General features: G+C 39.6%; 1 protein-coding gene across 1 annotated transcript in view; it reads right to left on the bottom strand.

Moving 5' to 3' along the window:
* suclg2 (succinate-CoA ligase GDP-forming subunit beta) overlaps positions 1–15,992 on the bottom strand; it is a 100,297-nt gene that overhangs the window by 65,879 nt on the left and 18,426 nt on the right. Inside the window, exon 2 of the mRNA XM_034869532.1 lies at positions 11,994–12,135. Within this exon, the coding sequence (XP_034725423.1) occupies positions 11,994–12,135 (142 nt within the window). The remainder of the gene's footprint in view (positions 1–11,993; positions 12,136–15,992) is intronic.

The following is a 15,992-nucleotide window of genomic DNA, read 5'->3' as shown; positions in this document are numbered from 1 at the left end:
GCCAGTGAGGTTGGGGGAGAGGGGAGTCTGAGGGAGAACTTCCCCTCATGGTGATACCCATGTGAGTGAAGAGCGTTTCAATGACAGATGGTACAGGCTAGACACCGCGTTGGGTTAGTGACAAAGCATATGGTACTCTAAAGATGATCTCGTAAACCAGCACCAGGCCCAGTCAGAGGTGTAAATGTTTCTCTGCACCCTACCAGAGAGAGCGTAACTGTTACTATCACCAGCAAAATAAATGTGGAGGCGCACCAAATATGAGCATGTGTGTTTTGCCTTATCTTACGTGACATGTACCAACCTTACTAATAATTGTTAGTGGATTTTTAGATAACAATATTCATATTTGGCACATATACATTGGCTGATATACTTTTTTTTTTTTAAGAAATCCAGAAACGCGTAACAAAACATAACCAGACTTCCCTATCAATAGTTGTCTGTAGTCATTTATGAGTTCACGCTAAATTAATATGATAATTATTATTATACCGATATTTCGGAACATGCCTAATATCAGCCCGCCAATATATCAGTCGGGCTTTACTCTCTACTGAGTTCAAGGATACCTCACAACATAGTCTACATCAAACAGGTCGTCAGTTATGAAAAGCGTCATGGCTAAAGCATAGGTGGCTGGTCAAACCATCACCAATCAAAAAGGAACTCTCTGCTGAGTCCAATAATTCCTCACACAAGAATTTACATTGAAAGGTGAGTGATTAAAAGTGCGCGTGGTCTCAGTACATGGATGTGGTTAAAGTATAGGGGGCGGCTCAGTTTCACATGTAGACCACACATTATAAGTTTCATATAAATCGGAAGATGTTTGTCATATAAGGCTGATATCCTGTTGCCAGTGGGAGGGAGCTATGACCAAAAGTCAATTTTGGCCTAGTCAACGTTAAACGTACTGCAGGGTCTCAAAGCTTTTAATGTTGTAGGGGGCGCTAGCAAGCTATTTTTGTGTGCCCATTACAAAAGAATTACGTAAATTGTCACCGGACTGCATGCAACCCCCAATTTAGGTGAGTTTTTGAGTATGTTAAAAGGTGATTCATTTGCCGGATAAAGAATAATAGTAATTCTTTCAGTTTCAATAGGGCCTTTGGGCCCCAATAATGTGCTAATAATAAGTTAAAAAGCATGTCATTAGATGGATAATTACAAAAAATACTTAAAGTTTGAGTAAAGACACGTCAATCCATCTCAATGAGAAAACACATGTTAAGCCCTCTGTGGAGAAATACATGAACATCGCATGATCCAAGTTCATACCTTCCTTCAGGTGTGTAAGAGGGAAATACTGTTTGGGAAATGGAGCAGGAACTTCTTCCAGTAAATCACCTGAAAGAGTTTGTGACATTTCATGCGTTACTGGTACTTGGTATTCATCAAACAACCCCATATTTGAAAATCTTGTGCGTATATGGATTTGGAAAAGTTTGTCTTCTTTGGCAGATCCCCTTCTGCATTGCCTAAATATGTTATCGATAACGGTATAAAGCTTCAGTCAATGCAAGAGTGAATCGCATTTCCTTTTGTAGTGATGTGAGCACACTCATATATGAGGTTTATCACAAAGACCTGGTTGCTATCTAACAGTTTTGAAATATCACAGCAAGTCCAGTAATGAATACAGATTTTGTCTTTACTTCCAAGCACATATGCACGGCCTTGCACATGCACACAAATATACACATACCTGTGCCCTGCTACAGCCAAAGAGAATGTGATTATGCAGTCCACTTTGTGTGTCGCCACCCGCTTGACAGATGCATCTGTTGAGCAAATCTTGATGGATTTTCAGTCTGAATTTTAAATCAAAACCACATTTTCCCTCCTTTGCTTGCTGCAAGAGCCCTTCATGTCTGTCATGCCTCCTGCCTCCCCAAGCAATCATTCATTGACAAAGCGGCGATGGAAGAAAACATTGCTGTGGATTCTTATCTTCGCCGCATGTTGAGCCTGCGTGATGAATGGCAGCAACATATACTCCTGTATGTGTACACCTCATATCAGATGAGTTTGGAATATGTTGTGTTCTTTTACAATTGTCTTCTCCCTGACTTTTCATTTGACAAATTGTGTTGCATTCACATTTTCTGTAACTTTTTTGGTTCTCTTCTCTCTGTCTTGTGTTCAGTTTTTAAAGTTACCTTAATTTCTCTTGCTCCTCGTTCACCTCAGTCTACCTCTGCTTGTATTCTTCACTTTGTTCTTAGCGCAGCCTCACTACCAGAATGAAGATTAACAGTGGTGGGAAGCATTTTAATTTATTTCACTCTGCTATGAATATTCAGTGTAAACAGAGCAGTTTTTATGCATGGCTGTCAAATCTCATGTGTGCTTATTAGAGGGATAGTTAGTTTAATATGTTGGCTTACTGAATAATAGCAAGCTACTTTGACATAAGCCAACTCATTGATGAGGCAGGTGGGTCTGTGGGAAAGATTTGGATATTCTTGTGCTTTTTGTGATGGTGTTCGAGTTTCTATCTATAGTGGTCTGAGGTAAAAATCAGTTCCTGCATGGACCACTTAAACTACTTTGTTGGCCATGTTATACATGTATATTAGGGCTGTCAATCAATTAAAACATATAATCGCAATTAATCGCATGATTGTCCATCATACAAGCATTATTAGCAAATAAACGTTTTTTATCTGCTCTAAATGTCATTTTAAAAAGGGAAGTTTCTAAAGTTCTTAATGCTATTCTTAACATTGAAGCAGGCAAATATGCATGCTTTATGCAAATGTTTGTTATTATTGCTACAATCCAAAACAATGACAAATATTGGCTACAATATTCTCCAGAATAACTTCAAAGGTACTGGATGCTCAAATGTGCTGAAAGCATAATATGGCAAACTCAAGCAACAACAGATTGTCATTTTAACCTGAGCGTAACATTACTTCGTAGTACTAACACAATGTGTTGGCACACTTTACACTTGTAAAGGTTAGTTTTTTTTTTTAAGCAACACAAACACAAAACAATGGAGCGCCTGCATTACAACAACAGAAACATTGTGCAAGTAAATGGTCAGCTAAATCCAACAGTATAATTGTGTTTAAACTTTAACCTTAGATGTGTGAAAATATAGCCGCACAAAAACATGCCATTCTACAAAGTGGGATCAAACATGAGTGATACAAAATATAAATTAAAACAATATAAGTGTGAAAAAAACTGATGGGAGTTGCCCGGCTGCTGCAATCATGTTGCGTGCACTGTCAGTGTTCAATGTACTGACTTTATTTTCAATGTCCCACCGTCTGGCTACTTGCAAAAAGGTTCTTGGTGCACACGTCAGCAAAATGCCTCTCTTTTTTCTTCATAACAGTCAAAGCATGGGACCAAAGTTCCCACCGTGGGTCAAAATAACGTGCTGTGACCCCGGGGTGACTGATTAGTCTCCAGTGAGTGCAGCATTGCTTCATGATTTCCCTAACTACAGAGTGGGTGGAGGCCAAAATAACAGAACCGCATGCAATAATCGGACGCCAATATATTAGTGCCGTTATTGTGTTAATTTTGACAGCCCTAATAGATTAAATAAAAAAACACACACACACACACTACACACACAGATCACACATCCACAAACAAAAACACACACCAAATGTATTCCAAATTTGAGACGTATCATGTAAACAGCATGGATTAGTCCCTTTAGATATTCTCAATTAGGCCTTATTCTTAATGGAGCTATTTCTGATTAAGATGGGGATATGTCAATGTTATAATACAGCGCAGTCAGAATGTATGTTTAAATTGGGGGTTTTACCACGGTTTGCGACACACATCCTGTGGCCTGTTTACGATCAGCACTGTGAGTTTTACACAAACTAACTAGCCAACAGTTTGCAAAGATGGGGTAGGGATGCATGCCAAAAAGAAAAGCTTACATTTCTAGTTAGAAGGCAAAACATCTTTTTTTTTAAACATCATAACACACTTGGATATCGACAGGTTTTGGGATATGTGCAAACATCACAATGAGGACCTTTTCACTAATGCTGTTGAAGGAATGAAAGCGGGAGGTTGTGTTTGTATGGACAAACAAGCCTACCAATGCCAGAACACTTGTAGGAAATAGGAATAGTGTCGTTTTTGGAATATTATTTGGTCAAAAACCGTAATATTTTGTGCATGTAAACATAGTCAGTGAGGCTTACACTGTGCCTCAGATGATGTGTAAATAAAAGTAGCTCAAGGCCAAGAACACTGTTGGGTGCATCTTCAAGTGATTGTTTTTTAGACTGCTCATTTAGTTGTCTGCTCTCTGTGGCAGCTTGGACCTCCTCTTTGCCTCTGGCCTATGAACTGCAAATTAAGACGGATCTCTTTGTAAACCAGGAGCTAGCATCTTTCTACACAATCCTGGCTTAAAGTGTATTGTCTAATGTTCGTGTTAGTGCCAGTCTGCTCAAGGAGAGCTAAGTATTAAGTCGTTAGCTTCAAACAGTGCATGCATTAAATGGAGAGTAAAAGCTCTGTATCTTGTATATGATGTTGGCCATGCAGCCAGCTACTCACACCAGTGTGTGGTGGCTATTGGCGTTGTTCAGTGTTGAATTCTGAGTCAAATACATGTATATCAGGACACATTTTATTACAAAATGAATGGAGAATGCAGCAAAGGGCCGCTGTGGCGAAAAATGAGCCTCAATATAGGGCTGAACGATGTTTTAGCATTGACATGTGCGCACGCGCAATAGTCACATCGAAGGACGTTGCAATGTTGACGCTAATACTTTGTTTCTGCTTGATTGAAAAGTAAACTTTCACCGTTCTCCTTTTATTTGATTATTACCAGCCAACCCTTCCCATTTAGTCCGACGGGGTTTATTGTTATGGGAAGTGAGGCTCTCCGTGTGTAGAAAAGTACCGTAGGCAGCAGCTGCCGCTGACACGGTGATGCACATAGTTTTGATGGGTAGACAGTGAAGCTACAGTAGTCAGTGTTTTATGTTTGCTGCAAATACGAACTAAATCACCTGATTAATGCAACATAATCACAACGTCTCCCAGTCATTACCCCCACTAGAAAGCTGCTACCAGCCAGGCTAAAGCTAATATAGTTAGCCTAAAGAAACAAGGGGTCCGTCCGTCCCAACTAACATGACGGTTCGAAGCCGCGACGCTGGAAATGTAACGTACAGTTCCACAAAGAATGGTTCACATTAGAAAAGATCCTTTTTCATTTTTTTCTTCTATATAGATACACTCTCCTACAAAATCACCACAGTAGTCGAGAAGGATTTATTATTTCCCAATAGAGCTATTTATGTAATCTTTTAAAAAAATACCTTCTTTTTTCATAATAATAATATATATTGCAGAGGAATGAATTACATATTATGTATGTGACTGATTGATATTTAACTCTTTGATTTGGAGTTTGCTTGTATTTATCGAATTTTCTGTTATCTGGTGATGCATTTGAATGGGTTAGTAGTAGAGCCTGACCTGATCGGTTTGATTTGTTCCATGTTTCTGAATTTCTTTCTTAAAAAAAAAAAAAAAATATCCATCCATCCATCTTCGACCGCTTATCCGGTCGCGGTATATATATATATATATATATATATAAAAAAAATTGGCCGATATATCACATTTTTAAATAACAAAAATCCTTTATCAGTCTAATTAAAAGCTTGGATATGAGACTAGTGGATATGGGTCATTGGTTTTAGACAGACAGCGAGAGTTAAGAGTGCCATTCTGTCAGTGTCCCGGTGGAGCACACATTATAAAAAGTTTGGACTTTCTGATACTTCACTGCAAGGCTCACCCAGTATGGGGCCCTACTTTCCATGAGTCATTAGCTGGTTGTGATTCCCCCATCTGCCACAATATAAATTCTCCCCTGAGTTGTCATTCAAGTTAAAGGGGATCAATGGTCCATGTCGGAGAGTTTTTCCATGTTTTGATAAAGAAGGACAAAGATTTTAAGCTACTTATCCTCAGCGATAATAGAGCAAATCAATCTGTGTCCACTTTAGGAGAGTTGGACTACATTATACAAGAGGAGTGAGAAGAGGTTCTATATAGCATAGCTGCAATTGAACTGTCAACTTAACTACTTCATGGTTAAGGGAGTGTAGCAGAGGAGAATACTGGTTGGTGTGTATGTGTGAGTGTCTGTGTTTCATATGGGCAAGTTTACCCTACGCATTTCATTCATCCCTGGCTGTGCTTCCGTGCTTGACTGGTTCATTCTATTGTGTATGAGAGAAGCCAGGGGCTCACAGCAGGATATCAGCAGCACACAGAAATCCATTTGAGTCGCTCCTGGTCAACTCAGATACCCCAACCGTCCATATCCCCTGTAAACAGCCATATTCTGTGTCCTCTACACTGGAAAGCCATGAAAAGGAGCTCCATCCGGGGCTGGCTTAATACCCAGCCTCCCCCTCACCTCCTAGTAGGCAGAGCTTGACAGTCTCAGTTTGCCCAACAGATCTCAACTAAAGAGGCCACTGATCTCCACCTTTCTCTCATTCCCCATTACATTCATGTATGACCTAACATGGCCCAAGAGTGAGCCGTACACATTAATGTGAGAGCATGAAAAGACAGTGTGTATCTGAAGAAATGAACCGTCAGTAGATGCTCACTTGCATGTTTAATAGTGAGCCAGCAATAGTCACAGAATACACTAAGTGTGAGCAACACACACACACATACACACACACACACTGACAAAAGCTTAGTGCATAAACGGAGATGGGAAGATAAGGCAGCTCTGAAGTAAGCTTTGGGAATAAAAGGGGTTGATTTACTGAGCCAACCACAATTCACTAACTTGACGTGCCAGATGGTTTGTACACATAACTATCTGAGAAACCATCATTGGAAACTGTTACAAAAAGTCCAGGCACTTTCAAAAATACCTGGCAGGAAATTGGACGAAAAATCTATCTCTCGTATCCGCCACTGTTGTTTTGAGCCAACAGTCATGGCCGTCGCACATCTAAATCACGGCCGTAGTTGCCAGCAGCTCCTTAACGGACCCTGATTGGTTTGGACCACTGCTCTTCGGACACAAATGGATTACATGAAGCTGGACGAGATGGATTTTCATGTGATGTCATCTTGCGATTCTTGCATGATCTCATGATATCGTAAAAAATCCAGCTGCGATTCAAAGTAAGCAATTCACTGCTTACTTACAGAGCTGCAAAAAATAACATGCCGCATGTTTTCAATTTAACTGTGAATTTACTAACACTCATGATGTAGGTGGTCACACAGCAACAGTCAAGATCATTTGAATGCACTAGTGCTAATTAATAACTATTTAACGTGTGTCTTTTCGATTACTGGAAATTAATAGAGAGCAAAAGAAAGTTCTCTTCTACTGATCTTGAAATAGTTGCAGAAACCAATAAAACATTTCTAAACTGCAGTCATGCAATTACCTCTACTAAAGTGGACAATCCACAATGACTTCCAATGACCATTTGGATAAAGTTCCTTTCCCTGCGCAAATACAGCATTTTGCAGTTCAAAATAGAAATGTCCTAAAATGTATTTTTCAATAACCCAAACGTGCAATTTTGCCAGTTTTCACTTGACAGGAAAAAACTTTAGACAGCCCCATAACTACAGGACCACACACAATCTTTCGCAGATTTAAAAAAAAAAAAAAAAAAGGAAATGAAACTCAAAAGGTTAACACAGCTATATTCTACAGATTACTATGGACGAATCCGATTTCATTTGTTAGCATCTAAAAAAGCATGGCAAATCCTGAGTTATAAGTAAATCAACCCTTGAGTCTGCCCTGGATTTTATTAAGCTGTGTGTTCCCTTCTTACTCTTTCGATCTGAGTTTTCTGCCTCGCCATTTCTTCCCCTACCAAGCACAAAAGGTGCGGTCATTAAAATATATGTCCTCTTCCTCCTATTCGGTTCATCTTTGTCTGCATCGTAACCAGGGCCACTGCAAAGCAGCGCCCCAGGTGCAGAAGCCCCAAGGCAGCGAGAGCGGCACCTCGCTGGCTGACAACCAACCATGAATGCATCAAAGAGCCACTGCTGTAGTTGGAGAGGACGCTGAATAAAATATAAAGTTGAGGGTGGACATATACACTGTATATCTTGGGCAGTTTGGTGGGTGGGAAGAAAGTACAACAGGGATGGTAGAGCATAGAAGAGAAAGCTATGTGTGGGTGCGTACAAATTTGGTCTGCACAATTTTGGAAAAGTCTGACATTACGATATTTTTTCTCCCTACGATATATATTGCAATATGAAAAAAGAAAAAGTAATTTTTAATAGATGACATAAATAGCTCTATTTGCAAATAAAATCATTCTAGACTACTGCAGTGATTTTGTAGAGGAGTGCATCTACAGTGAAGAAAGAAATGAAATAGGATCTTTTCTAATGTGAACCATTCAATGTTAAACTATAATGCTTTACAAACACCAAAGCAAGTAAGCGCTGTGACTAACGTTCCTCTTCTGAAGTGGTTTTGGAGAGGGAAATCAGGTAGAAATCCACTGGTTGACTAGCACAACACAATTGTATTCAAATAATACTATCAATCTAGGCTAAAGTGTATGAGAGTGACAGCATGTTTCAGGTTGTGGTCAACTAGCAGGGCCAGCTTGTTAGTTTGATAAATTGATCAGACCTGCACGTCACTAGCAACAAACTCTGTATCCAAGAAAAATTAAATCAGTGTAAATGACGTTATATCAGACACAGACTTCTTTAGATTAGTGTTACGTTTTCTAGCGTTGCAACTCCGAACCGTAATGTTAGTTGGGACAGACGGACCCCTTGTTCTTTAGGCTAACTACATTACCTTTAGCCTGGCTGTTAACAGCTTTCTGTGGGGGGAAATGGCCGGAAGACCTGGTGATTATGTTGTATTAATAAAGTGATTTAGTTTGTATTTGCAGTGAACATAAAAAACTGACTACTGTAGCTTCACTGACTACCCATCAAAGCTATGCGCATCGCTGTGTCAGCGGTCCCCTACTTTTCTACACGCGGAGAACCTCAGTCCCCATAACAATAAACCCTGTCAAACTAACGTCACATACACACTTTGCCCACATGGCTACCTGTCCTAAATGGGAAGGGTCGGCCAGTAATAATCATGTAAAAGGAGAACGGTGAACATTTACTTTTCTATCAAGCAGAAAAAAGGACTAGCGTCAACATTGCAACGTCCTGTGATGTTACTATCGCACATGCGCACATTGCGATGTCGATGCTAAAACACAATATCGTTCAGCCCTAATACAAATGTGTGTTCAACCATCTTTGGTCATGGGAGAATAATGTATTCGTGAAGATTTGTGTTACAAGAATAAAATTAAAGTTCCAGTCACTTCCTTGCATTGCTTTGTGGTTGTGTGGGGGCAATAATCCAAATTGTAACCGCAAATTAAAAATACATTGAAACCAAAAAAAAAGAAGAGGAAAAACAAAGGAACATGCAAAACGTGAGAAACTGAACACAAGAGCTTGTGAAACAAATTAGAGCAGATGAGTGTGTGATGAAAACTGAGCAGGCAGAGCCACTAAGCTTAAAAAACACAGGCTTCTGTACATGAGCAAACAGCATAAAGACAAGATTAAACTTGATAAAACTTCAACCCTGATTAAACACAGCTATTTGCACGTCCTGTAGCAGGTCTGCAGAGCCATGCAACACAAACAGGACTGTTAAGGTTTCCCAGTGTGTAATAGTACAATTACACAGTAATGACAACCGCTTACGAAGACCTAAAACTTAGCAAACATGACATTTCTAAATAGTGGGAAATTATATTCATGCTACTGGGCCCAAAACACAAAGAAAAACTAACACACAGACATTTCAGTTTAATTATCACATACACGGGTTCTTGCAGGTTTTAGTATGTCAAATTTAAGACATTTTAAGACCATAAAGATTGAAAGAACTACATGGCGCATTACCAAAAAATGGGTACCGCTTGTAACCAACAGCGGAAAACGCTGTGATCTAGCCAAACTTTAACAAACACTGAGGCGACACAGACGTATTTTGCAGGCAGGAATTGCATTTATCACAGGATTTGTAGTTTTATCACCACGTACATACAAACACCTATATCCCCCAGAAAGAACTACAACACAGGACTAACATTCTGAATGCAGCGTTCTGCTGGTTCTGTAACAGAGCAAAGCCTCTAGATGTTAGTGAGGGCTAGGATAGGACTGTATTTAAATTTCAGTGTAGCTGTTTCGCCCAGTTGTGTCTGGAACATGGAAAGAAACTACTTCTCTCTTTTGATGCTTTATCTAGATCAGGGGTCATCAACTATATTTGTCAGAGGGCCAGAATTTTACCAGACAGTCTCCTTCGGGGCCGGACCCTTAAATAAAAATTAAATAAAAAATCAAATTTTGGTATAACATTATGATTGATGTTTATTGTTAATACTTTTTCCATTTCATTACAAAACTGAAGGCCTTTATGAGTCAGGTTCCTATCACCTATACCACAGACAACCACCAGGGGTGATAGATATTTTGCCTCAACTCAATTAAGTCAATTTTACGCCGTCACCACCACACAGATTACTGAGAAGAGACTCAGTTGTTGCTGCTTTAAGTTGCTTTAATAGTGTAGAATAGGCCAACATATTTTCTCTTTGATCCTCACAATTTTGGAATCCAGTCGCGGGACGGATCGAACGGCTTGGCGGGCCGCATTCGGCCCGCGGGCCGCCAGTTGATGATCACTGATCTAGATCAAACAACAAAACAAACATGGGCGCGGGGGGCTTTGTGTGCATGTGTGTTTCTGCAAAGAAATAAATAACATTGTAAAGGATACCATTCACAATGCATATAGCAAATAACAGGCAGTGTAATTCCTTCAGCATGTAAATAATGCAAGTAAAACACAAACGTGAGCAAGGACGTTCATTAATTGCCATTATGTCAAATCAACAGCCAGGTTCTATTTCACTGGCAGGTGAAGAATACAAACAACAAAAATCACCAGTTAACTTTATGTAAATTTGCAAGAACTATAGACTATACAATACTATACCAGGTATTAAATGAATTAAATGAATTGGCAACATAAGTTATGCAACTTGCATTTCCCAAGAACGCACACATGTGATCTCAACTGGCTAATTATCCCTTGGACATCGAGTCTCGTTTTTTGTTTCTCTCTTTTCTGCCGGGTGCTCCTGTGCACGCTCGCGGTGTGTAGCATGTGCACGCGCTATTCTCCGACATGCAATCATAATCACTGCTGAATGACGACCTTTGCTCCTCTTTGTGAGCTACAACACACTTTTTCTTTCTGCGGCCAGCGTTTCTTGAAAAGAACATGGGTAAAACTTTTTTTAGACCTGATTAATTGAAATTTAAGACCTCGGATGAAAATCTGGCTGATTTTAAGACTTTTAAGGCCTTAAATTTAATATTCAGAATTTTAGACTTTATAAAACTTTTTAAGACCCTGCACGTTGCTTATCTCAAATCTGCTGAAATACAGCTGAGAATCAAACCTCATTACTGACCAACCCAAATAAAGTGACAGTGATTGGCCGTCAAGTGTGAACCCAAAGATAGCATTAACTGCTTTTTAGGGTTGAGTTTACTTAATTATTTGATCAGATATTTCCTGATTTAAGTCATAGGTTTGCCAATTGTGCAATATTTTGTTTTGTGTAGGGCATGGTGCTACAATACTAAAAGCACAAGTTTGGTGCTTTTGCTTATTGTTAAATAATCAAAGAAAACAGAATTTCCTCAAAATATCCCTTCGAGTATTGAGGAAAAGTATGATTTAATTGTCTGTATTTCAACTCATTTCTTATTGACACCAGTACAAAAACATTTTCAAACAATACCCATCCCTAGAATGCAGGATGCTCCTCTCTGTGATCGAGTGGACATGGGTGAACTGCATGGCTCAGGAGTGTGCGTTCGTGTGTGCGTGCGTGCGTGCGTGCGTGCGTGCACCGTCTACTCACTGAGTCTCTTTGCAGCCTCGAAGGCCTCAGAAGCTGTGTCGGCCACATAAAAGCGTTGGACAGCCACGCCACTCTCTTGCATCAGCTTCTTGCTCTGGTACTCTTGCAGGTTCAGCCATCTCCTGGGACTAAACCAGGTGCACTGGAGGGGAGGAAGGGAAGGAGAAACGCAGAATAAGTGTGACTTGAAAGATGTAGTACACAGGGCTATAAGAAGGTACCAATCTCGAGTGTTCTATTAAGCCTAATATCAACAATATATCCTCTTCAGGTCAACATTTCTCCAACAACACACAAACATGTCTAACACCTGCCTATAAGTGCACATCTCTCTCTCTCTCTCTCTCTCTCTCTCTCTCTCTCTCTCTCTCTCTCTCTCTCTCTCTCTCTCTCTCTCTCTCTCTCTCTCTCTCTCTCTCTCTCTCTGACAGCTCTGCAGCGGTTTGCTCCATAAGCAGACATAGGCTGTGTCAGCTCCAGCTGTTAAATTTGGCTTTTTAATGTGACGGAGAAACACAGGCTGTATAAGAGTTACAATCCCTCCACAGCAGCACACACTTCTACTGTAAGTACATGGGTGTCTGGGTGGCTGCAAGTATGGGCATGTGTGAGTGCACGCAAAAGTTTTCAGAGAAAAATATTCAGGGAGTTGTTACGGAAAGAAATGCCATTAAAGTAAAATGAAAAGAAGGACTGCGAAATAAATGATGTCAGCATCTAAATGGTATTTCCTTACACAGTGAAGATGAAACAAACAATAATAACATCCAGATTGCACTATATTATGTTGCTGACTAAGTCAAGTTACACTGGCCTTACCTGTTATTTACTATAACTCTGTTTAAGCCCCAAGAGACAGTTATTTAAGGACAGGATGCCTGCATGAACATAAGGGGCAAATGTGCACATTATAATGTATCTGATTATCTTGTGTTGCTGTTAATATGTTATTGTATTGTATGTTTTGCTACTAGTGGGATATTGTAATACATTGCCATTACAATATCAATACCGCAAAATCAAATGCTCCATCACGCCAATTGGGATTAAGTCTGCATGGTCGACATTCTGCTCTTATGGCGCTATAGTGCGTAGTTTCTGTGGTAGTCGCCCCCATGAAGAATTCTAAGTACTGACTACAAAACTGTTGGCGCGTCCACATGCTTCAGTGCAGCATGTGGCATGCCGAGGCTCCTCTGTGCCTTTTAATGTCGTCAGTCACTTCATCGTTCATGAGGTAGGGAAATAATAGGCACGCAGGGGTGGGGGCATTTAAATGGAATGTATTTGTTCAACATCTCTTTACCATTAAGTGATGGAGGGAGTGAAACGTAACCCTGACTAACTCCTAATTGTTATTACTGATTAAAGGCTAGTAAGGTTGACATGGTCAGTCTAATAGCGCACAGCCAAGCCAAACCTTTTTTTCAATCTAGAACTTTGCACAATGATCAATGGACCTTGAATGCAAACAAAATCGCATGACTGGTAATTCACAATACATGCCCAAACCAACACTCCCTATGCAACAGCACACTGTATTAGCATGCTTTTTTCATTCCAACTCTCGGGAGAGCCTGTCGGGAGACTTCATTAGAAGCAACATGGGTTGTTTTCTAGAAGAATAGTACATGTTGATTCATTCTGACCTCTTCTCTTGCATAACTGAATACAGTAATGAGGGACATCTGTGGGTCACCTCTGCAGTCTTGTCTGCATAACATACTATTTATATGTTGCAGTTATTGCCGTTTGTATGCATGTGTGTCTATTACCCATAGCAGGCAAAATATTAACTGCATGATTGCATACAAATCTGCAAAGCCATATAAGTAACAGAAGAACATTTTTTTTAAAAACTAAATAAAAAAATAGAACAGAATTTGTGAACAACTTAAATAGATCTGGACAAAATGGATCCGTCTTTGTCCATCTGCTTGTCTGGTAGGCAAAAGCTGGTGTGTATGACTTTAAGCATCTACTATCTTTTTGCCTGATGCTCATTCCTGCATGTCCACTTTAGTCTGAACATATCCCACAGCCTTGACAAGCCAAACTGCAGAACAAGTTCTCTCCGTTTTGTGGACTCATTTGACTGCTGTCAGGTACCTGCAGGGCATCCTCTCTCAAAACATCAACTTCTCTTGCCATTCACACTTTTCACCTCAGGAGGATCAGCCTTGCTGCATGTCTCCATCTGTCAGTCTATCTTTTGGTCTACATTTGACTGAAAGAAAATGGCAGATGAGAACCTGTCACAAGACCATGTACATTTTATTTCATCAGGAAGTATCAAACCCAGAAATAAAAAAACTGACAGGTCTAACCATTAGGATTAGATTTTTAGCAACAAAAAAAACTCAAAATATGATCAAGGTGGCACTACGATGTTGGCAATGTGTAGAGACAACACTTAAAGCTTGATATGGGACGCCCGGATAGCTCAGTTGGTAGAGTGGGCGTCCATATATAGAGGTTTACTCACGCAGCGGGCCCGGGTTCAACGCCAACATGCTGCATGTCATTCACCCCCCTCTCTTCCCTTTTATGACTTCAGCGGTTCTTTCAAAAAAGTCCTAAGGTTAAGAATACAGAAAACATTCACTACCTCTTATATAGAGGGACAATCGTGCAGCACACAGACTCAAAAATCATTGGAGAACATCCTAAAACCAGGGGTGGTGGTGGATGACAATAATGTGACCTGAAAACCTCTTCCATAGTCTAAAAAAGAACAAGAAAAGTAAATCCCTGCCAAAATTAGGGCACACCTTCATAGAGAAAGGTGCAGCCATCATGTTTGCTTTTAGCATTCCCAAACAAGCCAACTAGGACAAACCCATACATATCAGTTAAAATGGCAACCCTGTCACCCAGAAAGACAAGGATTGAAGATGAGGAAAAAGAGCTACGCAGACTTCCCAAAATAACAGCTGCTGCTTACTCGAGAAGTCAAGTGGGGCTGGAGGTGTCCCCCCAGGCACTGACTGATACCTAGAGCAAAACACCAGAGAATGGAAAGGAACTAAGGGCACCTTTCAGAACATACCAGACACATAGACAATGTGCATCAAAGATGGCTCTCTAACAACAATTTACCTTTATATACAGTGATCAGTGATGTTTTTTTACTTTGCAACTGTCTGCGGATGTCTTACCTATAATGTTGCTAAAAGGTCTAAATAATCATGGTAATGTATTGATAATCATAAACTTTATATAAATAATCAATTTTAAACACAGTTACTAAGTGATTTACAGTCAAATCAAAAAAGTAATCAGAGAGATTGTTAAATTTGCAAAAAAGAGTCAACATTAAGAACATTTTGCATACCAGCTTGGCAAAAAATTGGTTATTTATGTAAACTATTATTCAGCAATTGCGGCCAGTGTAGTATGAGTTATTTTCTTATAGACATACGATGTCGGTTTGTTTGTTCCCTTCATCTTCAATATGCCACTTAAAGTTTAACATTGGTAACATTGGTATAAATCTAAAAAGACATGGAAAAGCTATTAGCTGCTAAGCAAGTAATATATATAAAAACAAAGAATAATGTTGTAAGATGTTACCTCAGATAAGCCAACAAAAACAAGTAGACCTGTATGAGACTCTGTCTAGTTCAATTAGTAATAGTAAAGGCAACAAAATAAATTGCAAATGTAGCCTTCTGATATTTTACAGTCAACTCTTTCATTATTATTAGGCCCTACCGTAGGCGTCTTAATGCACCTCACTATGCTTTGCTGTCACATTTATAATTACTTTTAAAGCAGAATTTATTGTAAATAAACAACACCTTGCCTTTAATTCATTTTGTGAGTATTGAAGCTGAAGACAATTTTCCACATTGTGGACCACTAAGCTCCCCAACTGAACCAATGCAAATGTGCCACGCTAGGCTTGCAGCTGCAATATGAATGGACTGGGGATTCAGCAGAAAATCTACTCAGTAACACATTTCAATCTTTTTTTGATGATGTTTAATATACAATAAT

The sequence above is a fragment of the Etheostoma cragini genome, chromosome 4 (assembly GCF_013103735.1).
Source record: "Etheostoma cragini isolate CJK2018 chromosome 4, CSU_Ecrag_1.0, whole genome shotgun sequence".
Taxonomy (NCBI): domain Eukaryota; kingdom Metazoa; phylum Chordata; class Actinopteri; order Perciformes; family Percidae; genus Etheostoma; species Etheostoma cragini.
Note: the sequence above shows the minus strand (reverse complement) of the source record. Positions and strands in the feature narration are given on the sequence as shown.